The sequence below is a fragment of the Trichosurus vulpecula genome, chromosome 8 (genome assembly GCF_011100635.1).
Source record: "Trichosurus vulpecula isolate mTriVul1 chromosome 8, mTriVul1.pri, whole genome shotgun sequence".
Classification (NCBI taxonomy): domain Eukaryota; kingdom Metazoa; phylum Chordata; class Mammalia; order Diprotodontia; family Phalangeridae; genus Trichosurus; species Trichosurus vulpecula.
Genome location: NC_050580.1, coordinates 55409761 through 55436513, shown reverse-complemented (window position 1 = coordinate 55436513; position 26753 = coordinate 55409761). Strand labels below are relative to the sequence as shown.

Here is a 26753-nt window from a genome sequence, read left to right as displayed (position 1 = left end):
GGAGAAGGAAGAGAAATGGGAGATGAGTGGATGGGAATCACTAGTTTACCTCATCATTGTTAATTAACATTGACCGATGACCCCATTAGGTACGTAAAACAGAACCATTAATAAATCAACAGGCATTTATTAAGTGCCTACTGTGTGTGCCAGGCGTTGTGCTGGTCCTGAGAATATGAAGACAAAAAATGAAACAGTTCCTGCCTTCAAGGAGTTCATATTATTTTGGAGAAAACAACATTGCACAATCATCAGGGGTGGCATGAACCTTCACAAGTCCATAATTTAGAGGTCTCTCTGGTTTAGTTTTTTTCAGAAATCCACAAAGGTTCAGCAACAGCTGGAGTTCCCCCTAATGACAGTGTTCAGACTTGTGGCCAGTTTGGGTCCCATTAGGCTTACCTGAAGCCCTAAATGGAGGGGCCAGGTAACTTTTCCCAGACATCTGTAGCAGAGGAGCCAGGCCATGGAAAAGGTAAAACACTCCCGAACTCCGGGCCTTCCGACATACCTCATCATCTTCTTTAAGTTCAAACAGGTACCTGTCATTGGGACAGAGATGCGTCATTACGGGACCTACCCCAGCTCTCTGCAGAGTCCCTAGTCATGATGGCGATTCTTATGGCCATCAAATAGGTAACTATCTATGCAGGTCACATAGAAAGGCACATCCCTAAGGCAGTTTCAGGGCGCCTCAGGGAGCTAGAGGAGAGAAAGAAAACACATGGTTTGTGGCAGCAGTTGTAAGGCAGATTTCGAAGCAGAGAGGTGAGGGTCAGTACAGTGCTACTCACTCTGGAGACGTGCCGACCAGAAGCAAATACCATGTGTTCAGGAGCAGCCGACCTCGGGCAGATGATAAATAAATCTTCATCCGCTCGGAGAAAACAGAGCCAGGGAGGAACTTAGGAGGGAACACAGGGCAAACACCCTTTGTGGCGGGCTCATTTTGGGGTTTCTACCTTGTTAAGTGCTAAAGATTGAATGTAAGATTGAATCCCTTATTTGGTGTACTTATTTGTTTATTTGTCTTTGCTTCATGGGCTGCCGTGGCCAAAGAGTTCTTCCAGTGGCCATTCTACTGATGATGAGTCTCTCTGTGCTGAGCTAGACTGGCTTGTCCCTGTGAAGCAGCTGGAACCCCACTGGAACACCCTCCAACCCACAGAATCTGCCATGGCATATACTCTACTGGCCCAGCCTTTCCAATAAATTTAATGAGTTTTAGTAAGTATTACTATGTGCAAGATATTGGACTAAGTGCCAAAGATACAATGATGAAAGAAAGAGAGAAAGAGGGAAGTGGGGAGAAGGAGGGAAAGAGAGAAAGAGGGAAGGAAAAGAAGGAAGGAAAGGAGGGAGAGAGAGGGAGGAAGGAAGAGTGGAAGGAAAGGAAGAAGGAAGGAAGGAAAATAAGGAAGAAAGGAAGGAAGGAAGGAAGGAAGGAAGGAGGGAGGGAGGCAGGGAAGCAACAACCCCAGACCTCAAGAAGCTTTTATTGGACAGGAGGATACAATATGTTCACAAGAAATAAAAAGTAATTTTAAGAGGCAGAAAGTGCTCCTAGTCAGGGCACTCAGGGAAGGTGGCACCTGAGCTGCCTTTGAAGGAAGCAAGGGATCTAAGAGGCAGAAGTGAAAGTCATGGGATCACAGGTCCAAATCTGGAAGAAACCTCAGAGGTCATCTAGCCCAACCTCCTTATTTTGCAGATAGGGAAGCGGAGACCCAGGGACATTTAGTGAGTGTCGGATTTGGAGTCTAGAAGACCCGAATGTGAATTCTGCCTCAGGCATTTACTGGCCGTGTTGACCCTGGGCAAATCATTTAACTTTTCCAAGCCTCAGTTTCCCTATTTTACAGATGAGGAAAGAAACTGAGACCCAGAGAGGTTAGGTGACTTGCCCAAAGTCACACAGGTAAGTAGCAGGGACAGCTCCTGTGACTACAAATTCGGTTCTGCAGCACAAACTGGAAAACTCGGGGGCACCTGCACGCCCACCACGAGACCCCAGTAGAAACAGCCAATCTGGTAACTGCTTTTTGTGGATGGTTCTACAGGAAGGCCAGGACCTGTGGTTTCATGGCATGGGAAGATCCAGGTACGGAAACTCCACTTGCCAAAGCAAATAAAGAACTTGTCTATAGCCTTTTTTGTCTTAAGTGTCTAGGGCGCTTATACCTGTGGTCACTCTGTTAGTATATGTCAGAAGCAAGACTCGAAATAAAATCTTGACTGCAAGGTTTGTCCTCTACCCCATGCTGCTTCTCAAGTTTATGACAGGAAGTGGACCTGCTAGATATGGCTAGGTGGCACAATGGATAAAGCATTCAGCCTGGAGCCAGAAAGACCTGAGTTCAAATCCAGCCTCAGACACTTACTGAGCAAGTCACTTGAACTCTGTTCACCTTAGTTTTCTCATCTGTAAAATGGGGATGATAATAGCACCTCCCTCCCAGGACTGTTGAGTGCCAGGCATGGAGTGGGCACTATATAAAATGTTTTGTTGTTCAGCCATTTCAGTCGTGTTTGACTCTCAACCTGTTTGGGGTCTTCTTAGCAAAGATACTGGAGTAATTTGCCATTTCCTTCTCTGGCTTGTTTTACAGATATGGAAACTGAGGCAAACAGGGTCAGGTGACTTGCCCAGGGTCGTACAGCTAATACATGTCTGCAGCTTTATTGGAGCTCAGGAAAATGAGTCTCCCTGGTCCCCAGCCCAGTACTCTCTCCATTGCACCACCTAGACGCTAGCTGTCATTATTATTATTTAACTTCTTTTTCCTCTGTTTCCTTACCTGTAAAATGAGAATATAGCACCTCCCTCCCAGGGTAGTTGTGAGGACCGAATGAGATAACAATTATAAAGCAGACCTGGCACACAGTAAGTGCTGGATACATATTAGTTAATTAGTATCCTCACAACAGTGAGAATACCTATGCAGAATGGCATCTTCTCTGGGACTTAGAGTCTTAGAAAGCTGCCTGGTTGTATGACAGTGTCACAGGTGGGACTTGAACCCAGGTCTTCATGGTTTGGCGGCCAGTTCTCCGTCCACATTTTAAATTTTTTTAAAGTTAAAAAATTTAAAAATTCATCAGCACATTTGAAAAAGGGAACAACCGGGTCCCTCATGAGATTATCAATTCCTTGCCTTTTATTTCAGGGCTTTTGAGAGGGAAAGGTACCTGTGATAGGCCCACCAAAAAGGCTCGTGTTTTTAATAGCCCATAGGAAAAAGTCAGCATCTTAAAACTGGTTTCACTGAGGGAGTGCTGGCTCAGGGTGCAGAATGGTACATATTTTTTGGACATGGCCAATGTGGGGATTTTTTCTTTTTGGTTGACTGCATACTGGTTACAGAAGTTTTGTTTTTCTTTTTTCTTTTTCTAATTATGAGTGGGTAGGGGTGGAGATAGGAAGGAAAGAAAGTAACTTTTTGTTCATTGAAACAAATAAAAATTAAATTTAGAAAAAAGGAAAAATGAGAGTCCAAGCAAGTTGACCAGGATCTTCTCTCCTCTCTTTCAAATGGATCGCTCCCTCTGTCACTTCAAAGACTATGTGAAACAGATAGGACTTCAGTAATGCTTTCTTTCTCCTTCCTGGGCCTCGGAGGTAGCCATTTCAGTCTATACTAAGCCCTGCTCAGACTCAGAGCTCAAAGTCAGACCCAGAACTCACTGACCTTGGGAAACATTTCCCTGCCAAAAATTCCACTCAAATGGACAATCAGCCCACAGGTGTGCAATGAAAAGGCCAGGCCACTTTTGGAACACAAGGAGGTAGCACTGGCCCAGTATCAAGTTCCAGCCCAGGAGTCTGTTTGGGACCCTTTAAGAGAAGAAGGGTTACTACAATGAGCTCTTTATAGGAGACAAAAGACCACACTAGAATTTCAGTCCCCCAGTGTTCCAAAGCCTCCTGGGGACCAGGTGCTGCCCTCTGAGCCAAGCGTCCGGTGGTATGTGAAAGGAGAAGACTCGTCCCACTCAGGGCTTTCCAAATATAATTAGTGACTAGGAGGCTGATGGCCTGGAACAAATATTAGCTCCCTTTCAAAGGAAGGGTGAAAGTGGTGTAATCCTGCTTTGCCCTAGTGACCCTTACAATAACACAAAACAAGCAGGCTGACCCCTCATGAGAAGGGGGAGTCTGGAGGGTGGTTCCAGAGGTTCTCAGCATCCCTTTAAGAGCAGCACCTTCAGCTTACAAAGTTTTTATGAAGAACACCACCATTCCAGCTTACTGTGGCAGGAGGAATTTCTTTTTTGGTCAATTTAGCAATTCTACAAATATTTATCAAATGACTATTCAGGGAAAGATACAGGGCTCAGCATAGCACAAGGCACCATGAGGAAACTAGTGGGCAGAAGGCTGGCCTTGGAGTCAGGAAGAGCAGAGTTCAAATCCTGCCCTGGACTAACTGTATAATCCTGGCTAAGTCATTTAATCTCAGGTGCCTCACCTGTAAAATGAAGGGGATGATAGCGCCTGCCTCACAGGCTTGCTCATAAGGAGCAAATGAGATAAAATGTGTAAGGCACTTAAAAATCTTAACATGCTATATAAATGTCAGCTATTATTACATAGTTATCACTAAGATGTAGTCACCACTTTCAGGGAGTTTATAGGCTACTGTAGCCACATGTGGCCTTGAGGCTGCAGGTTTCCCATCCCTGGTAGTTACCCCTTCCCCCATATCCAATTGTGGTTCAGACGTTTTCAGTCGTGTTTGATTCCATGTGACCCCATTTGGGGTTTTCTTGGCAAAGCTATTGCAGTGGTTTGCCACTTCCTTCTCCAGCTCATTTTACAAATGAGGAAACTGAAGCAAACAGGGTGAAGTGACTTGTCTGGGGTCACACAGCTAATAAGTGAGGCTGGATTTGCACTCAGGTCTCTCTGACTCCAGGGCCGGTGCTCTGCATGCTCCCTTACTTATTCCCACTTCTATTTTCCCCATTATTTTCCCTCATACACTCTTTCTTCTCCATACACAACATTCCACATGTGTGGGATAATTCCCCTCCTCCCCTCCACCTCTTAGAATCCCTCCCTGTTCTTTAAGGTGCTGCTCCCTCTTCTACATAAAGTCACTCTAATCTTCACAGTTGTTAGGGGGCTCCTTGCTACTCCCCCTTCCCTAAATAAATATCTCTGCGTTCACTTTGGATGTTTTTTATTTCATCATCTGTATGCAGATGTCTTCCCCCAGGAAGACAAAAAGAAGGTCCTTGAAGGAAGGGATGAGTCCATCCATCTTTGTCTTTGGATCTCCAGGGCCGTAGCAAAGGGCTTCGAACAAAGGAGTTTAATTGAAGGAATAAGTGGACGCAAAAAATCAGCCCCTACAGCAGACAATAATAAACTATCACTTTAAAAGCACAGATAATTAATTAAATTTAATTAAATTAAAAATAAATAAACCACAGGACACAGTTGCCATTGAGGTCTAAATGGTTCCCCAGCCTCCTCATTTTGCTTCAGGATTCAGTGCCCCAGTGGTCACCTCTTCAGGGAAGCCTTCCCTGATTCCTCCTAATCTCCTTGCACTTACAGCCAGCCCGTCGCCACCCCCAAAAGAATGTAAGCCACTCGAGGATGGTTATTTTTGCCAAATTCTGTTCTGCTCATTTCTTTGCCTCTCAAAGTGCCTACGGGTAGGAGCTTGGAAATAAACCTTTGCGGAACTGACTCAATCCCAGGCCCAGGTCCGATCCCTACACACTGGGCAGTGTGGTTATGGAGATGAAATGCAGCAATCTTTGTTCTCAAAAGCCACAGATTTAGGGACAGAAGGGATGGTCTCCAGTCTAAAACCTCCCTTTTCACAGATGAAGAAATAGACGGCCAGAGAAATGAGATGATTCTCCTCCAGTCACACAGGGAGTAAATGACAGCTGTTGAAGCCGGGTTCTCTCTCTGCAAATCCCAAGCTCTCCCCGCTGTACTGTGATTGGAGGGAGGAGCAGGAGATAAAACACACACATAAATAAACGAACATGACTTATGGTTATTAGCAAACTCACTTAGCACTTTGCTCTGGGCTGAGCAGGGACTGTTTTCTCCTTGGTCTTATGCCAATGGAAATACACCACTGAGGCCCCAAACAGGAGAGAAGCAAAGCCGGGGACCCAGATGTGCTTACCGCATCTTGGTGACGTAGGTGGAGACCTGCCGGCTCGCCTGGGGTGCTTTCCAGGAAGCTGCTCGCCAGAACAGAGACAGAGACATCACCAAGTCCTTTGAGGCGCTGCGTGCAACAGAAAGAAATGAACCTTCAGGAGTGGGGCTGGACAAGGGACCAGGGTCCCTTTGAACCATGTGGACAAGACCCAGTGCATCCCATAAAGATGGGAGTTTGTCTTGGGCATACTTCATAGAGCTTGGCTACTCTGAAACTCAATTTGTATATCCCACTATAAGATTCTTTACACCAAGCTAATAATCAAATTCCTCTGTACTTTTTGTTGGTAGAAATCACATTCTTAAGTTCAGCTAAATATTTATTAAGCACCTACTGTGTACAAGATTTCTTGCTGTGTGGGATATTTGACCCTCACCAAATAATACTAATAAGGAGCCATCTTGAGGTGGGAACTGAAATTGAATTTTATTCAATTCTCACGAGAATAGGGCGTCCTCTGCCAGTACAGAACAGAATCAGCAAGGGAGGCAGAGTACAAAGGGCAAAGCACCAATAATTATACCTAAGGCAAGAGAATTCCCACCCACCTCTGACCCTTCTCACCATTGGCTGGGAGGCAGGATTACAACCTGAGCACGAAAAACTAGACAACCAGGAAATCAAGGCGCAGAAACTCCAATTCCCATTCTCTTAGTTAATGATTACAACTGAGGTGACATCCATAGATCTGAAGAAGGAGAACAGAATGGGGGGAGAGACCCTCTCCATTCTTTTACAGTAAAGGAAAGTAGGTGAGAGTGACCCCATTCTTACTGAGCAAATCTTTAAACCAGAATCAGAAGAAAGGACAAAAAATTTCAGGGTAAACTTTCCCAGAGGCTGAGCAATCAGACTCTCACGGCCTCAGAATTTTCTACTTCCCTATTTCTTGATTTTTAAACATTTCTTAGTATAGATATAGATACATATTTATACATATCTTCCCTGTGAAGTCTTCACATTTTATTTACCTCACACATTGCTCAGTGATGGGATATTTTGCAAGGAGGGAGATGGAGATTGCTTTGGATCTTTGATTTCTTTTTTTGTGGGGAACTCCTGTTGTGGAAATTTCCCCTGCAGATTCAGATCAATATCTCTATAACTTAATAATTTTAAAGAGTTGCCCGGGGCACTGAGAAGTGATTTGCCCATGGTTGAGTACCTAGTATGTGTCAGAAGTAGGATCTGAACCCAGGTCTCATGGACTCCAAGACTAGCCTTTCAGCTAGAGGACTCTGCCATATTGCCTCTCAGAAGCTTGTATACAGAAAGAAAAAACGAAACAATCCTTGCCTTCAAGGGGCTTGCAGCTTAATTAGGAGAGGGACCCAAGAGACACAGTAAAATAGAATGTCTCTGTTTTTCCACCTGAAGGATCAGCGCATACCCTTTGCCTATTGTACAAAATACAAACTCCTCAGTCTTGTGTCATGAGTTGGGCCTAGCTCAGACCAGTCTCTGGTTTGAGATTGGGATGAAATGAGACAACCATAGTCCATCTAATAATTAACAAAAGGAGATTTACTTAGCCATTGCAGGGGAGGGATATGCAACACAGGTGGATATTGAATGAAGAACCTGTGCTGATTCAGGAGGGTACAGCTCCCCTGCACCCGAGTTGTCCATGGTGGTCCACAGGTCAGGTGCTGGAAAAGAACTCAGGTTCTTCCTGAACTTTTTGTATGGAGACAGTGGGGAATCAGAGTTGAGGGCCTGAGTCTTTAGTCCCCTGGGCCAGAACAATCTTGAGGACTGTCTCAATACCTTTCAAGGATGAGAACTAACCCAGCCCATTTAGTACAGGACTCTGGTAGATATTTCTCCCACCACATCTGTCATTCAAGGCTCTTTACCATCTAGCCTCAAAATATCTTTCCAGCCTTAATACTATGCACTGAACCCATGTTCCATCCAAATTAAACTGCTTGCTCTTCCCCTCCATCTCACCCTTCCCTCTTTCTACATTGGTGCATTTGTGCAGACCAGTTCCCACGCCTACATTCCTTCTCATTTCCCCTGCTGAAGGCTTCTTCCTTCAAGGTACAGCTTCGGTGCCATCTCTCCCACAAAGTCTTTATCAATCTTTCTAGCTGCTTTAGGAAAAGAGTTGCAAAAATAACGGATAATGTATAGTCTGGATTTTTTCTTTGCCCCATCTCTGTGGTTTTCATTTGTATCCACGTCTTATGTCCCATTTTCCTACCTCTCCATCCTCCCCATTACATCCTAAGAGCCTTGAGGGAGGGGGCTATTTTGTTGTATATCTTTGTAACCTCAGCTCATAGCGCAGAGTAGCCTCGCACATAGTAGGTGCTCAATTACTTCTCATCGAATTGAACTGAAAGTTAACACTCCCTGAAGGCCGCATCAGTGAATTGTGCTCCTGGATATTGTGGAGCTATGTAGCTCTGTTTTAGAGCTGGTGCCTTCAGGATTGAGGTAATACCCAATGGAGTTTAAGCAAATGAAATGGTGGGGACAGGTGAGAAAGAAGCCTGGACAGTCTTCCAAGGGAAAGAACCTAAGATGCCCAAACGTACCAAATCTCCAAAAAATCACCCCAGGCTCCTCTTAGAGGGAAGTAGGAAGGGCTGCATAAATTCAGAAATATAAAACCCAAAGGTGCCTCTATGTTACTCAGAAAGGACCATTAAGACAATATGCAGGATTTCAAAAAAGCTGTTCATCTCCACAAAGGTCCCATCCTATGGATCTCTAAGCACTTCTGCAGTTTGGGAACTCTTTCTATATAGAAAGGGGGCTTCCATTCTTTGGGGTCTGGGTCTGTCTATCATATTTACCAGTTTACCACAGAAAAAGTCAGAAGTCTCCCTGAAGTAGCGACATGTAAAAACAACAGAGCTTTATGTAAGAGCTGACATTCTCAAATGAACCCCTGAAGCATGTTGGAATGCTAGTCCTAATCAATGACGAGATTTGAGGCTGCTACTTCAGGACACCCTCAGAGGTCACAGCCAGGGCAGCTAGGTGGATAGAGTGCCAGGCTGGGAATTAAGAAGACTCAGTTCAGATGTGATCTTAGACACTTCCTGCCTGTGTGACCCCAGGCAAGTCACTTAATCTGTCTCATTTTCCTCATCTATGAAATAGAGATAGTAATAGCACCTGCCGCTCCCTCTAGCATTGTCGTGATGATAAAATGAGATAATATTTCTCAAGAGTCTTGTGAACCCTAAAGTGGTATATAAATGCTAGCTAACAAAAACAGGGCTTGGAAATGGCAAAGGTGAGATTTGAACTTAGGTCTCTGACGTCAAGTCCCACACTCTTTCCACTAAAGTCACTGATACTTTTAGCAAACAGGCCTGGAAGTGGCCTGAGAGGTCAGCTAGCCCAGCCCCTTCCATTTTATAGATCAGGAAACTCAAGCCCAGAAAAGCTCATTTACTTGTCCAAAATCAGACACTTTTCACTCTCTCATGATACCTCCCCATAAAGGCACAAACTGTTATGGATACATAGCTCTGTAAGGCACGGTCCCTGCCCTCAAGGACTTTACCAGCTAGTAGATAGCTAGCATCCATATGGCACTGATTATGGGTCAGGCATAGTACTAAATGATTTACAAATATCTCATTTAATCCTCATAATCACCCTGGGAGGGAGGTGCTGTTATTATCCTCATTTCACAGGTGAGGAAACTGAGGCAAAAAGAAGTTAAACAGGATGAAGCTATGTGAGTGCTGCAAATTGAAACATTATGGGAAGATCCATCAAGAAAGAGGTACAGCCTCTATCTAGAAAGCCGCCTCCCCACCCCCACCCCCACCCCCCACCCCCCGCCCCTGTCATTTATATTTATATAATGTCTCAGCAGCAGCTGTGGTCTAAATTTCAGCCTTCCAAACAAACTCTGCACATAGTACTTTCTCCAATCCACTGCTCCCCAGGAATACCTTCATCTGCTCCTTGGGGAGCAGTGAGGCTCCTCTAGGGGAACCCTGAGCACTACAGGGGCTTTTTGGGGGGTGGTCATCTGTGGGGTGACACCGTGGGATTTTTCTAGTTTATGGCCTGGTGATGTCTAGTTCCTAGTACCAAGTAAACATCAGCCACTCATGGCTTAGTTACAGGTTGCTGACTCATGGGTTCATTATAGAATTGTTGGGTGAGGGAAGGCAGCCAAGCATTTAATGTGGCTTTGAAATTAAAAGACACAGAAAATCAAGGCTTAGACCAGAGTCTTTCTATAGAAAACTAGAGAGCCTATTAGGACCTTTGTGAAACTGTTAGGTCTCACATAAAAGGGAGCTGAAAAGGGACAGAGAGGAGAGGAGAGGAAGAAGAGGAGGAGGAGCCCTCATGGGGCGGGGGGACATCCAGGAGAGGAATGAAGACATGGCTGGCTGGGGCCTCCTCCTTAAAATGAAGATTCTGGGAGGACCCAGCCCATCAGAAGGAGAGGCCACAGAGGAGAGGTTAGAAAGAGAACATTGAATTCTCCTTCTAAACAGTACTTGTATATTTTTGGTATGAAATGAAACACTTGCCTCAAAATGTTTTATTGATCATTTAGAGGATATCCACAAAATTATAGTTTTTTAAAATACCACCTACTATGACTACTACTACTACTACTACCACCAGCCCTACTATATACCAGACACTGTGCTAAGCACTTTATAGTTATTATCTCATTCGATCTTCACCACAACCCTGAGTAAGTGCTATGATTATCCCCATTTTACAGGTATGGACAATAAAAGCTGTAACTAGGGGAGGCAATTAGCGCTTTGCTCCAAGGCACTGAAATTTAAAGGGTGCAGAGAGCCCTTGTCCTCCATTAGCACACACAATGAACTGAGCTTAGCATCTAGTTTGCAGGAATGACTGGAAAAAATAGGAAACTAGGATGGTGGTCTGGAGTCCCTTCCCCCAACCATTTAAAGTCTTAAGAAGTGAATTTGAGGGGTTCTTTCATGCTGTTTGCCCCCAGCGTATGTTTTGTGGCATTTGCCCCATGTAAAAAGTGATGGCAGAATGTTGCTGTAATAGGGGCAGCCTGGTATAAGAGGAAGAATGTTAGACTTAGAGTAGGGGGAGGTCCGGATTCGATTCCTGCTTCTCACACTCGCTAGCTGTGCAGCCTTGGGCAAGACACTTGGCATCTGAGCCTCAGTTTCCTCACATGTGAAATGGGGATAACAGTAACTATGGTGCACAGTTCACAGGGTTATGAGGATCAAATAAGGAGCTGAGTAAACCATTCTGGTTATTTCACCCCAGGCTGTACTACTTAGTCTCTGGACTAAGAGACTCATGCTGTAGAAATGCCTTTTTCTTTTTTGGAGGCAATCAGAGTTACACAGCTAGTTTCTGAGGTTGCATTTGAACTGAGGTCCATCTCACTCCAGGGCTGGTGCTCTATCCACTGCACCACCTAACTGACCCCACAGATATTTCTTTACCCTAGAAGTTCACTTCCTCCTGGACTTCTCATACTGGGAGTGCTCGCTACCCCTATGGCCTCTCCTGATTGGCTGGGTCCTCCCAGAATCTCCATTTTAAGGAGGAGGCCCAGGCCAGCCACGTCTTCATTCCCCTCTTGGATGCCCTCCTGACCATGTGCTCCTCCTGCCCCCATAAGGGCACCTTCTCCTCCTCCCCTTTCCCTCCCTCCATACAACTTATATGTTATCTTTCCCCATTAGACTGAAGCTCTTTGAGGGGGCAGCTCTCTCTTTCTTTCTACTGGTGTATATATTCCCAGCACTTTGCACAGTGCCTGGCACATCATTAGCCTTTAATAAATATTTGTTGACCTTAAAGTGCTGTGTAAATGTCAATTATTTTTATTGTTTTGTTGTTATTTGTATGATTTCCTACAGTAAAATGATATGCTAAAATATGGTATGAAATCAGTTATGAATAGTAAACAGAACCCCTCTGCAAAAAGTCATTTAGATGGACTCTGGACCATGAGCAGGACAGTTCACGTCCCCGGTGAGTTAATTCAATTAAAAAAAAAAATTTGTTAAGTGCCTACTGTGTGCAAGGCACTGTGCTCAGTGATGGAAATACAAAGACAAAACGAAAAATGGTCCCTGACCCGAAGGAGTTCTTATCTTGCTTTGTAGAAGGGTTTGGTGCGGAGGAAGAGAACACTGTGCCTCTCAGCTGTCACTTACTACCTATGCAACTCTAGGCAAGTGACTTCACCTCCATGGGACTCAGTTTCCTCATTTGTAAAATAAAGGAGTTGGGCTAGATGACCGGGACAGCTCCTCCACCATTAAGTCCATGATCCTCTGAAAAGCCCTGGGGGTTCCCCAACGATAGACCTGGAATCTGGAAGACCTGAGTTCAAATCCAGTCTCCCAAGACACTTCACTAGCTGTGTGACTCTGGCTAAGTCACTTAACCTCTGTTTGCCTCAGTTTTCACAACTGCAAAATGGAGATAGCAGAGATACTTATTTTGAGGCTCAGATGAGATAATTTTTGTAAAGTGCTGAGCATACATAGTAGATGCTTTAAAAATACTTGTTTCCTTCCTTCTGTTGTATTCCTAATTTTTTTTGTGTGTACACACACACACACACACACAGACACACACACACATTTGATGATTTATCTTTGTTAATGGTTTTTTAGTTTGTAATAAAACCAGATGATGACAAAACTGCACATTGTTTTAGCGGTCCCCTTTGCAGCATGCAGATGTGGCTCTTGGTTTTATATTCCTGAATTTGGGCACTGTTCTGTGATGATGCCGTAAAAGCCACGGTTTGGCCACAGCAGGATGCTCGGCATTTTAACATGGGAGACCACTTGCTCCTTCTCCCTTTGGAGGAGGTGCTAGTGGTGATCTCCCCGTCCCCTCAGCTTTCCTGGCTTCAGAAGCAAGTGTTCACAGACCCAAGTTTCACTGGTCTGGTAAACAGGCTGGGGCACTCACTGCCACCTGCTCAAACACCACCTTAGGAACACAACGGTTGTTTTTGTTTGAACTGATGGTCAAATCATTAACAGCGTTTTACGCCTGACCCTGCACTGAGGTTGAAGGTTCGCTTATCACGAAAATACTTCAGACAGAAAAAAACCAAACCCTCCTTAGTACTACATTATTTCACTGCAGCTGATAGGTCAACAGAAGTCCCAATTCTGTTTTCTTTTCAGTGCAAATGTTTGACATATTATATCAAAGGGAGGCAGAGGCGAGGAAGAATGAGTGCTGGACTAAGAATCAAAAGGCTGTTTTTGGCTCTACCATTATCTTGCTTTGTCATAGCAATAGTGAGCATTTATCTGGTGCCTTAAAAGTTTGCAAATTTACCTAAGTGATCCTCACAACCCTGGGAGGTGGGTGCTATTATTCTGCCATTTGACAGATGAGGAAACTGAGGCAGACAGCAGTTAAGTACCTTGCCGAGGGTGACTCATCATTCCAGTAAGTGTCTGAGGCTGGATTTGAACTCAGGTCTTTCTGAACAACCTTAAACAAATCACTTAATTTCTCTGAGCTTTTCGTCTTCCTTTACAAAATAGGGATACTACTTTTCTAAGTATTATGGCTCACTTAAACCCAATTCATATGGGTCAAGACATCACGGCGTGACATCATTGGTCCTCTTTGAAAACAGAGGACAAGGAACAACTACAACAATGTACAAATACCCATCCTGCCTTGCTCACAGGATCGTTGTGAGAAGATCCACCAAGATAATGGATGGGGAAGCTCTCTGCATTAAAAAAAAAAACCAAAAAGCGAAAGGTACCGTCATCTTGAAAGGCAGACACCCCATCAATCTCTTTCCCAAATTACTCCACAGCACAGAGTTCCCAAATACCACCAAGTCCAATCCTGAAAAATGTCAACGGCAGGATGTCAAGAAAAGCCAGCATGAGGTCATGGACAGAGGGCAGGATCATGAAGAGCTGAGTTCAAATCCTCCCTCTGACATATACTAGCTAAATGACCAAAGTCGTTTAGCCTGTTAGGGCTTCAGGCTAAAGGCTGTAAGTTACAAACCACTAATCTTCATCCGTGGAAGGAGTTTCCTATATGAGGAGTTAGTTCCCTACAGTAAAGTAGTCACAGGTGTGGACTAGGGAAGGGCTGGAATTATAGCTATGTAAAGGTCTGAACTTGACTGCCAAGTTCAAGGCTGAACTGACTTACCAAATCTTACAGTGGTAAGACCTTAGAGAGAAGCCTCATTTTACACACGTGAAACTGAAGCCCAGGGCAGTGACGAATTATCACATCATATTATATTAATTAATCATGTCAGATTATATAACATGATAGGATAGGATAGGATATGCTATGTTATATTAGATGACATATTTCACAGCATATCTTGTTATATTTCACAGCACATCCTATCCTATCATCAGCATTAATGAATGCTTTAAGGTTTTCAAAGTGTCTTCCTTTACAACAAGCTGGGGGTATGATGGAAATAGAAAAGGGAGTCAGCTAATACCTAGGTTTAAATCCTGTTTCTAACCAAATGAGATAACAAGTCAAGGAGCATTTACAATGCACCTCTTCTGTGCTTGGCCCTGTGGTAAGTGTCGGGGATACAAAGAATGGCCAAAACAAAGCAGCTTACATATGTAAAATGCTTTGCAAAGTTTAAAAAAATGCTTTATTAATGCTAGTAGTTATTATCATTACTGTTATCATAATTATCTGTTACTACAGATAGGTATAATAGTAACACCCACCTCGCAGGCTGCTGTCAGTCAGTCAATAAACACTTATTAAATGCCTACTATGTGCCAGGCACTGTACAAAGAAAGGCAAGGTCTCAAGGAGCTCACAGTCAAATGGAGGAGTTAACAAGCTGTTTGTACGATAAACTGGAGCTAATCATCAGAGAGACGGCAGTAAAATTAAGGGACATGGGTAAGGCTTCCTGTAGAAGGTGGGGTTTGAGCTGGAGCTTGAAGGAAGCCGAGGAAGACGTCAGCTGTTATTCCCGGGTCACCCATATTATCACTATCGTCGGTTTACAGATGAGGAAGCTGAGGCCCCAAGAGAAGTTAAGTGACGTCCTCGAGGTCGAGGAGTTAGTATCAGGACTGGGTTGGTCTTGAACTGGGGTCTTTCCATTCTGAGCACCATGAATCAAATCCTTTGAATGTGAGTCCTGAGGATGTGGCATAAAACCACGAATCCCAACTTCCTATTTTGGTCTCCTGACCCACTGTCCCTCTTCATGTCCACACTGCAGGCAAACTGAGTGGACTGCTTGTTGTTGTGTATGTCCACTTTCCCAGTGCCCATTACCACTCTCACGTCCATCTGCCACAAATCCTTCCCTCTCTCCCTTCAAAATTCTGCTCAGGCAAAGCCTTTTCTGATCCCCCCAGCTGTTAATGCTCTGGCCCTCAAAACTCCTTCTAAGGACTTAATTGGGTACACATGTCATTGTCCTGGGACCAGGTGAGCTTCCTGAGGGCAGAGGACCCTTCCCCTTTATCTCTGTAACCCCAGCCCTTAGCCCAGTGCCTGGCACGCAGTGACAGATGCTGAATGGAGCACAAATAAGGTCACTGTATTTTTCATGGCCCAGATAAAATGTTCCCGGGCCAGGAGGTTTTTCTTAACTGTGACTTTCTTCCAACAAAACAGCATTCCTATAATTCATCCCTGAACTCTTGGAGCCTAAGTAGAGAGCGGCTACTGTGGAAAATGAAAGCCATGTCCCAGGGCCTCATTATATGTGGATGAACAGAACTTCACTCCTTACACTAAAAATGCTCAGCTGGGAGGCCTATTTTTCTTTTCAACCACTGGGCCTCTGCTTCCTCATCTATAAAAATCAGCAGGGCAGACTAGATGTTTTATCAAGGTTCGTTTTTTTTTTCCAGATCTGACATTCTATGATTCTATGAAATTTCTTACAGGGCAAGTGCTAAAAACACCCTGAAATACCACTAGTAAAAAGAGCTGACATGACTTTACAGTTTACAAAGCACTGTATGTACACACACACACACACACACACACAAAATCAATTCAGTTGTTTTTCAGTTGTGTCTGATTCTTTGTGACCTCATTTGGGGTTTCCTTGGCAGAGATGCTGAAATGCCATTTCCTTCTCCAGCTCATTTGACAGATGAGGAAACTGAGGCAAAGTGCCTTGCCCAGGGTTGAAGGAAGCCAAAGAATAATACCCATATATAGGGTCACATAGAAGCAAATATTTGAGGCCAGATTTGACTCCAGGCTCGGTACTCTCCCCCCGCCCCCAACACACACACAGAGGCAGCTAAGTGGTGTAATGGATAGAGTGCCAGGTTTGGAGCCAGGAAAACTATCTATCTATGTAATCTCGTAATAATACCTAGAATTTATATAGCTCTTTACATTTTGCAGAGTGATTTACAAATATTATTTGATCTTCACAATCACCCTAGTATGTAGGGGCTATTATTATCACCATTTAACAGATAAACTGAAGCAGGAAGCAGTTAATGACTTACCCAGGGCCACACAGCCAGTGTCTGACTCCAGGTCTGGTACATTATCCAATGAACCACCTAGCTGCCCTGATAACAGTCCTTTGAGGTTGGCAGTGCAGATATCATATCCATTTTTACAGGTAAGGGTGAGACACAGTGGAGTATGATAAAGAGTGGATTCCTGGGTATCTGAAAGGCCTGGGCTAAAGTCCCATCTCTGGTTCATTTACCACATGGGCAAAGAGTTTAACTCCTGGTTGGAATCTCACGAAAGCCGTAAGTTACAGGCAGGCTTGCCCAACTGCGTCAATGAAAAAAATCTGCACACATTGGAAGTATCCCTACACAGACAAAATTATAAATCTAGACCCCCGCCTCCTGCTACCTTCCTCCCCACCAAAAACAGATGAGGAAACAATTATAGAGAAAATTAATTACTACCCTAAGCGAGAAAGTGACAGACCTTAAAACAAAAAGTTGACATACATTAATTAGTTCATAATTCCCAGAGATAACTATTGGGCCAGCCACGTGATGCAGTGGATAGAGTGCCAGGCCTGGAGTCAGGAAAATCTGAGTTCAAATCCAGCCTCAGACACACACTAGCTGTGTGTGACCCTGGGCAAGTCACTTAATCCTGTTTGCCTCAATTCCTCATCTGTAAAATAAGCTGAGGAAGAAAATGGCTAACCCACTCCAGTATCTTTTCTGAGAAAACCCCAAATGGAGTCATGAAGATTTTTGACATGACTGAACAGCAACAACAAAAAAAGAGATACTGACATCCAAATTCTCTTGTTCTAGGAAAATGCAAATTAACAAAAACTGATGAAAAAAATTAAAACAATTAGGAGAGGCAGCATGGTGTACCAGAAATAGTATTGGCTCTGATGTCAAAGAACCTGGATCTGCTTACTATAAATTTAACCTTTCTGGGCCTTAAACTTCCCCATTGGTAAAAATGAGAGAGTCAGCCTAGCTGGCCTCTAGGGTCGCTTCCAGCTCTATGTCCTGTGAGTCAAGTTCATGATCGAAAGTACCCTTTGGGGTCATTCGGGGCGGGCAAAAGAGGCTAAAACAGTGAAATGTGACCAAGGACGTTTCCAATTATCAACTCAGCAGCAAATACTATCGCCTTGCTGCAAAACCAACCCCGGCAGGCCTGGAGACCTGCACGTGCCTCAGTTTACCTGTAGTCACTGTCCTCTTAATTCTGCTGGTAGGACACCCCAGCCTCAGGAATCCGCAGGCAGTTGGAAACCCCCGGGGGCCCACGCACTGGAGGAAAGGCTAGGAAGTTATTTTTCCTTGCAACTGACTGCATGTGTGTCTATTACAGCTACACTTCCCAGAATCCTCTCCTCCTGAACTTCTGTCGAGCGGTGTCCTCTGGGAAATGTAGTTCAGTCAACGCATCCCTTCCTCGTGGCTCCTTTTGCCATGTAAAGATGTTGCTGATTGCAAGGGGACAATTAGCAGAGAAATTGTAGCAAGTGGAGATAGGAGGCGGGTCTGGGGTAGGCAAGTAATTCAGAAGGGGCGGGGAAAACAGGCAGATCGTCCCTCATGTCAACTTTGTATCAAGATGGGAAAGTAATCCAAGAAGCAATTAAATCTTTTGGGTGAGGGGTAGTTACTGTAGTCGCTCACAATGCTTGGGATCTAATAGTTTCCTGTTTTAATTAATTACACCTGCTATACTCAGGTTTATTTTTTTTTTAAGAAGTCATCGAGGTGGGAAAGATATAGTGCTGGACCTGGAGTGAGGAATTACTGCTGGCTGTTCGTCTCTTGGCAAATCGCCTTTCAAAGACTCAGTTTTCTCACATGTAAAAAGGGGCTAGTCATAGCATCTCACAAGGCTGTTGTAAGGATCAAAGGAGATAATATATGTTACAGAGCTTTTCCCTTGTTCACGCCGATGCTTGTTAATTATCACTTACATCAATAGATTGTTCAGAAAACATTAAGTGCCTACTATGAATGTAGCAATTCTTATTTGCGAGAAATTTACGGTCTTGTGGTGGAAACACTAAGGGCATATGCATTTCTGTTGAAGCTTAAACTTGCACTAAGACTTTTGGGACACTCTGTATAAGTATATAACAGAATAAATATCAAATAATTAATAACAAGTAGTTAACTACAAGGTAGCTTGATTCCCATATTCATAATCCAGCCTCAATTGAGGCTCACCTCCCTGAGCTCTAGTCCCTTATCTCCTACCAATCCATCAAATTGAACATATCCAATTCTCAACTCATTATCTTAGTCCCTAAACCTGCTCCTTCCCTAACTTCTTTGTTTCTATTTGCGGTACCACATTTTATAATGGCACTCAAGACCTCGGAGCCATCTTTGACTGTTCTTTCTCCCCATTGCCCTCTGTCCTTGCAGAGGCTACCACCGTAGTATGTCTTGTATTTGTCCCCTCTCTATTTATTCAGCCACCACTGTAATTCAGGCTCTAATCAGCTCGCATTTAATATTTTAATTGCCTCCTATTTTCTTTACTTGTATCCAGTCTCTCCTCCCTATCCACCTTTGGTGTAGCTGGTTAAATAATCTTTCTAATGCATATATCTCAGATTGTGTCCTTCTCTTGTTCAGTATTGTAAACGCAGGCTAAGCATTTAAGGCATTCCAGAATATGACCCCAATCTATCTTCCCTGCCTTTTCTTGTTCTCCTTTTCTTTCTGTTCTTTATGTTTCAGCAAAACTGAACTCACGTTATGCAATCTTCCCTGTTTGTCCAATGCGTGCAGTGTGTGTGTGTGTGTGTGTGTGTGTGTGTGCGCCCGCGCGTGGTGCGTGCGTGTGATCCCCTAAACCTACTTCTATTCCCTTTGGACCAATATTATCCTCTTCAAGGCCCAGCTCAGATGCCACCACAGCTTTCCCTGAATTCCCCAGCTAAAAGTGATCTCTCCCTTCTTTTTTCTTCAAGTTTCCTATCTGGATTTCTGCTTTGCTTTTATCACCTTGTATCATTCTTATATAAATGTACACAAATTGGATTACATTCCTATCTGTAGCTCCTTGAGGGTAGGAACTGCGTTATTTTTCATCTTTTCTGCCTTGGGATTTAACACAGTGTTTCACATATATTCTAATATATTAAATATCTCTGATTTTGTCAGTATGGGGGACTCCCAGCATGTGGGGACTCCAATGCAGATAGAGTTAAGACCTAGGGAATTGCCTGAAGCCCAATATCACACAGCTAGGAAGTGTAAGAGTGGAATTTGGATGCTTGTCTTCCTGACTCAGATCCCACCACTCTCTATTTCACTCTGCTGTGTGTAGGGCCTATTCTAACCCCTAGTGATTGTCTGCTGATCCCTTTCATAGAAATACGTCACCCTAATATATTATGTACTAAACAAAAAACCCTAGGTGAATGTTAACCTGTTTACCATACTGAAATGGCTTAGGAGAGTTGTTATCAGAAATTCAGGTCTTGAACAAATTTGATGGTACCTTTGTGTGCATGTTTTGTTTTGTTAATATTGTATTCTCAAGCTTTTAAAACCTTTACCTAATGAGCTACAGGTGTACCTGTGGGCTCTGGGAAATTTAAAGATAAATATTTCACAGAGTCCAGTCCAGTTCATGAGGACAGGCCCAATAAATTTGCAAAGTCAACCATGAGGTGAATTATACACTCTCTACCCATTCTTTTTGTCCCTCCTCCACTCTATCAACTAATTATAATGTTTAAAGATCCCAAAGTATAAATCTAAGAACAGAAGAAATAACAGAAAACACCTTTCAGAATGGTAGAAAAGGGAGCCAGAGAGTCTTAAGAATCTTAGTTTTAAACTGTCCAAAACTAATGAGTTTAGCCACTGTTATTCTGAATGTAAGATCTTTGTCCGACAATGGAAGAGCTGGACATACTGGTCACATGTGTAGCGTCACTAAAAATGAAACCAAAACATGTAAAATTGTTGCTGTAAAGGGAAGGAGCCAAGAGCTGAAGAAGTTGGCAGGGTTTGTTTCATTGAGTACCCAAAGACAACAAGAAACATAATTTTATGAGCTATTAGGTCATCTGACTTTGAAGTATTCATGATGAGGGTAAGCAAAAAGACCTCTATGAAGATAACTGTAGCTTAGATACCAAAACCTGTTGTAGAAGATAAAAAGTAGAGAAATTTTATGAAGAACTTTACAAGATTCTCCCAAGTCTGAGAATTTTAGAGTGATACAGTAGAAAAAGTCCTCAACTTGGACCTGAGTCTGAATCTTGGTATTGCCTCTTATTACTTGTGAGATACAGGGCAAGCCAAGGACTCCAAAACTCAGTTTTCTTATTGGTAAAATAAATCTGTAAAATTGAGGATGATAGTAACAAGCTCATAGGGTTGTTAAGAATCAAGTGTGTTATTTGTATACATGCCCTATTCTCACCAAGGGGATCCAGTTCTGGGTCCATGCAGATTGGATTTGGGCCTTGGGAGAGCTTGGCCATGAAGGGAGGAGTCAAGCTTTTTCTTGTACCCTCTAGCTCATTATGTACACCCTCCCATGAAAATCTCTTAAATAAAATCTAAGATATAGCTAATGTCCAAAGTCTCTCCAAAAGGTCACTTTCAGAAAGGTGCTCAATGTACAAAGTAGATAAATTTAGAAAGCTATTTCCTCCACTTCAAAAGAAATGCTTAAAAACAAAAAATTCATATGTATGCATTGACAAATACTTAAAACACAAAGCAATGACCCATAACTCCTATTATACTCTCCCTGGAGGTCAATACTTACGTAAGCCCTGTTCCAAAGCCTATTGGCATGGGGATCTCTCCCATGGTGGAGATGAAGGTCCTATCTTGCGTGAGGGGCCTGATGAATTGGTGAAAGATAAGAGCTTCAGTTCTCAGCCAGTTCCCCTTTGGGGACTCATCATTCACGTGCTCCTGGCAGAAGCTGGAAAGCTTCAAGAGAGAGAAGATGGAAGAGGCCAAACCTACTTCAGGTTGCTGAAGGAAAAGAAGGAAGATATAAAGGAATCAGGCAATCCCCATCATGTGCCCCTATTCCTGGCTTGTTACTCTAGAGACTTTGAGGATTTTCCCTTTGGGTGAGATCCAGGAATTTCTCTCTTGCTTGAGTTGAGTGCCTTGGGAGAGTGCTTTCACTCTGGTACATATACATATACATATACATATACATATACATATACATATACATATACATATACATACACATACACATACACATACACATACACATACATGTATACATACTCACATATGCATACATATACACATACATACCCACTCACATATATTACACATGTACATATATATACACATAAACATATACACACATACACATACATATACACACACATATATATGTCTGGTATATATTTTCCCATGCGTACCTTCTCTGGTTTTTTTTTCTGCAATGATTTGGATAAATGGGATTCTTTGGTATTCTCTATGGTGTTTATTGGGAAAGTGGTCAGGCATTGGCTAGGGAGCTTGGGGGTACTTCTTCCCCCCAAATGACAAAGCAATCAAAAGTTAGCTCAAACTCAATGATATTCCCTAGATAAACACTATTTAAGGAAGCAGATATATTTCTAGCCCTCCTGTACTCCATTCTCTGTGGAGAGCAGAGCAATGGCCTCTGGACCCAACTCCTGCTTCCTCTCCTGGTGGTAACGAAAGTCTTCCTTGAAGAAGGGTGGGGGTATAAGAGTCTAGAGATGTCTATCTGCCTCCTTTTGAACTACACAGACACGCACACACACACACAGACACATATAGACAGTGTGCTCACTACACACAGAGCCTCTACACTTATGTGGGACCAATTCCTCCACTCATATCACTGCACATAAAACATCAAAACATAAAGTATTGGCGGGGGGTGGGGGGGGGGAGGCTACTGACCAGAGATTTCACTTTCAACTTGGAGCTTCCCTGTCCAAGCCGCCCACTCAAGCTCCATATCTTCTAGCAGGCCAGAGTGTGGTTCTTGCTTTCTGCCTTTTCATCTGTAGAATCATTCTGCTAGTGATCTTTTTTGCCCTCTGCCAAGAAGTTGCATGGAGATCACCTCCTGCTACGTGACCAGCACCCAAACCCAGGAGCTCCTTGACTTTAGAAGGCTGCTGCCACAGCTGGAGACTTCCATCTCTCAGGAGAGATGTTTGCTGACCTCTGGTCATTAAAGGAAACACAAAGCAGCAGAGGCAGCTATGGCCTTGAGATCCGGTCTCAGGCTCACTAGGCAAGCATGTGAACTTGCTGCAAGGTATGAGTGAAGGCCTTTTCTGCTTGGAGAGATCCTGCCCACCCTTCTTGGTTGTCTAAGAGAAACCTAGAAGAGTTCCAATATTGATGGAAAGAAAGAGCTCAAGAAGGTGGTGTCATTCCTTTTAAAGACTGCTTCTAGGCTCAGTGACCAATCCCCTTTTGCATTTGCTCCCCGTGCCTGCTGTCATGGGGACCAAAGGATTAGTAAGGTATTGCTACATCATCCCAAAGTACAAGCTCAGTGCTTGGAGCTGAGTATGTCTCTTGGAAGTAGCCAAGGGCCTTGAGCTATCCCTTGCAGGCCCCAGTAGAGTAGATCATTGGGCTCAATTGATTACCTGTTACATATGTAAACTATCTTGTGAACCATAAAGTATTATGTAAATGCTGGTTATTATTCAGGCAGCTAGGTGGTGCAGTAGATAGAGCACAAGGCTTGGAGTCAGGAAGACTCATATTCATGAGTTCAAATGTGGCCTCAGATATTTACTAGCTGTGTGACCCTGGGCAAGTTGATTAACCCTGTTTGCCTCAGTTTCCTCATCTGTAAAATGACCCAGAGAAGGAAATGGCAAACCACTTCAGTATCTTTGCCAAGAAAACCCTAGATGGGGTCACAAAGAGTCGGACGTGTCTGAAACAACTGAACAACGACAACAGTTACTGTTCAAACTTCCTAGGATGTAACAGTTGCCTTCAGAGCCTTAATCAGATGAGGAGACATTGAAAACGACCACAACATCTCCAAAGAGATGCTGATTCTGAAAAGTGGAAAAGGAAGAACAGTAAAGACATTCGACCGATTATCGTTACTTCCTACAAGGGCTTAGTGAATGGAGAGTTACCACAACTAGAAAGCTAAAAGAGCCCAGAAATTGTCTTGGGCTGAGAATGCTTGAGCATCTTGTCAAGCAGAGTCATGGTGCCCAAAGGGAACATCAGCTGAAAGTACAAACTCACTTGTTAAACATCACGGAGGAGGGTATTGGAAGATATAAGCCTCAACAAACATTGAGAAGCAACAGAAAGAATGAGAAACCTGCAGAAAGATTGTAATGAACCCCGTATTTGAAATAGAAAAATAACTAAGAGAATAACAAATAGATGAAAAATGGAACAGTGTTACTGGTCTTACTACCAATGACAATGGAACTGTTGAACCACAGTTGAATTCTACCACCTAAGTACCTAAAGTGCTACCTGAGTTAAGTGCAAATGACATTTAAGAAGAGGAAGTTAGGAAGAGTAATTGGATTAGATTAAGTACAAACAGAAGAAATATAGGATGGAGCCGGTATAATTTTGCAGGTATTCAGGGATCAACTTTCAGCATACCTCAAAGAAGGAAAGGGAAAACGCTGAACATTTGGAGAAGCAAACTGAACAGTATGAGTGTACAGAAGAAATCAATCAACCAAAAAGATATTGGAAAGTATTGCCCCACAGGCCTACCTCTTTACCTCTATGAAATTTTATGAAAATGTCCTACATATACATAGAGGGTATTCTTGATGAAAATATGTGAAGAGAAAAAGATAATATTCTGCAGCAGACAGGATAGGTGGGGTTGTGGTTACAATGCTAAGTCAGAGTCAGGAAGTCACAATGCAGAGTCAGGAAGACTTGAGTTCAGATCTGACCTCTGACTTTTACTATCTGTGTGGCCCTGAGCCAGTGACTTAATCCCTGTCTGTCTGCCTCAATTTCCTCATCTATAAAATGGGGATAATAATAGCACCTACCTCCCAGGGCTGTTGTGAGGATCAAATAAGATGACAATTTTAAAGTGTTTAGCACAGTTCCCGGTATATAGTTATATGAATATATATATATATATGCATATATATATAGCTATATAAATGTTAGCTATTATTACTATTCACATGAGATCCCATGTCACAAACAAAAGATTGGCCTAGCAACCCGTATGAGAAGAACCAAATAGATGAAGAACACATATGGTCCAGACTATTTCATCCAGATGTAATTTTCATTCCATCTGAGTGAAATAGTCCAAAATGCCCACTGAACCATTCCATTAGTACATATATCTTGGACAGGTACAGCTAATGGACAATGAGCTGGGCCCACGAATTAATATTAAGAAGAGAGTGGCTAGGATTAGTGTACAGCATTTTTAGTGATCCCAATTGCTCTGAAATGTTCTTTTTTTTTTTTTTAAAACTTAACTAATACTTTTCTAGTGATGTTATATTCCTCTGAATCATTGCATACCATGATCTTGAAAGCAGCAAAATTGTGAGTGACTTTTGAGGTTTTTATGTCCCACATGGTATTGATCATTAAAGAATTATTAAATAAAGTCATCTCTATGGTTACATCTAGCAAAGGGTGAAAGATATACAGTGGATGATAATTTATATGAGACAGAGTAGTGCTAGATTCTTCATCGGAAAACCAGGTTCAAATCCCACAACTCTACCAGTTTTTGACTTGCATAAACTTGGACAATTCACTTAACTTCTCTGATCTTGAGTTTCCTTATTGATACAATGAGTGGGCTGGGCTAAAGCACGGGTTCTTAACCTGGGGTCCATAGACTTCCAACAGGTCTATGGATAGATCTGTGGAGGTGGGGGGGTTGACTGTAAACTTGGGTGGGAAAAACTACATATTTATTTCAATACAATTGATTTGCTTTGTAATCTTATAAGTTCTATTTTAAGTATTTCAAAATATTGTGCTGAGAAAAAGTCCATAGGCTTTACTAGATTGCCAAAGGAGTCTATGACATTAAAAAAATGTTGAGAGTCTTTGATGGTCTTTGGATCTAAACCTACGATCAACAATGGCTTGTTGGCAGGAGGGGGCAAAAGAAATATCATCAAAGAAAAGCATGATGGGAAAAGGAGGTGGGCATCTGGTAGTGTTGTGTCTAGGTGGTTGGACTTAGAGTCAGAAAGACCTGAATTCAAACCCTGCCTCTGAAACTTATTAGCTATGTGACCCTGGGCAAGTCCCTTAGCTTTTTGTGCCTCAGTAACCTCATCTATAAAAGAAAAGAGTTGGACTCAGTGACCTCTAAGGGCCTTGCCAGCTCTAAATTTATGAACTTATGTTCATAGAGTAAGAGCAGAGAAAGACACATGGGCAACTTAAGTGTTTCACTACTACCTACAACATATTAAAAACAAAATAAAACCAACCTCAGGGCAGACCTCCAAAGCATGGGAGTGGGTCTTCTGCAAAAGGTTTATGGGAAAATTTGGATGAGGATCCCAGAGAATGAGGTGTGAATGAGGTGCAATTTGCACTGCAGGAAGGTGTATTCACACCAAGGAGAGGGGAAGTGTTCATACTGAAGGTGGGAGTGTTCAAACTGTTGAAATCTAAGACCCAAACCAATGTTGTAGTGTAAATGGGGCTTTGTCCTTCAGGGGACTCAAAATGAGCTCCAGGCTGCAGAATCCCAGCCCAGCCTTCAAATGATAGGATGCAAGAGGAATGATATGCTTAAAAATAGCAAATAGCAGAGAAAGGAAAGAGAATAACCTTTATAGACCTTTAATCCCACTGGCTTCTGGTCCTATTATTTCTGTCACAGTATGACTAGTGACTGTACTGTATATGGAAGTACAGGGCATAAAACTAGAACATGTAGAGAGATGTTACAAGCAAAAATTCGTTTGTTTAACTGTTAAAGTACTTTGTTGCTGTGACACTATAAATAATAAAACATTAGCACCCTTCACAAATAAGCCTTAAATACAGAGCTCCAGGTGACCCATACAGAAAGCTATGATCATAAAATGTTAAAGCTAGAAACCTTAGAATTAAGCTAGCCTAGACTTCCTTCCTCTCTCCCTCCCTCTTTTTCCTTCCTTCCTCTCTCTTT

General features: G+C 43.0%; 1 protein-coding gene across 3 annotated transcripts in view; it reads right to left on the bottom strand.

The window, feature by feature from the left end:
* NUDT13 (nudix hydrolase 13) overlaps positions 1 to 17980 on the bottom strand; it is a 29873-nt gene extending 11893 nt beyond the window's left edge. The window contains exons 1-3 of one of the 3 annotated variants that reach the window (XR_005009004.1): positions 17821 to 17973; positions 6153 to 6257; positions 403 to 542 (exon numbers count right to left, since the gene is read on the bottom strand). Coding sequence is in view for 2 of the 3 variants with exons in the window: in XM_036737034.1 (XP_036592929.1) it covers positions 403 to 542; positions 6153 to 6238 (226 nt within the window). In the remaining variant the exon portion in view is untranslated. Of the gene's footprint in view, positions 1 to 402; positions 543 to 6152; positions 6258 to 17820 lie in introns of all 3 variants that reach the window. The other 2 variants (XM_036737034.1, XM_036737035.1) reach the window with 2 other exon arrangements.
* Between the last annotated feature and the right edge of the window lie 8773 nt (positions 17981 to 26753).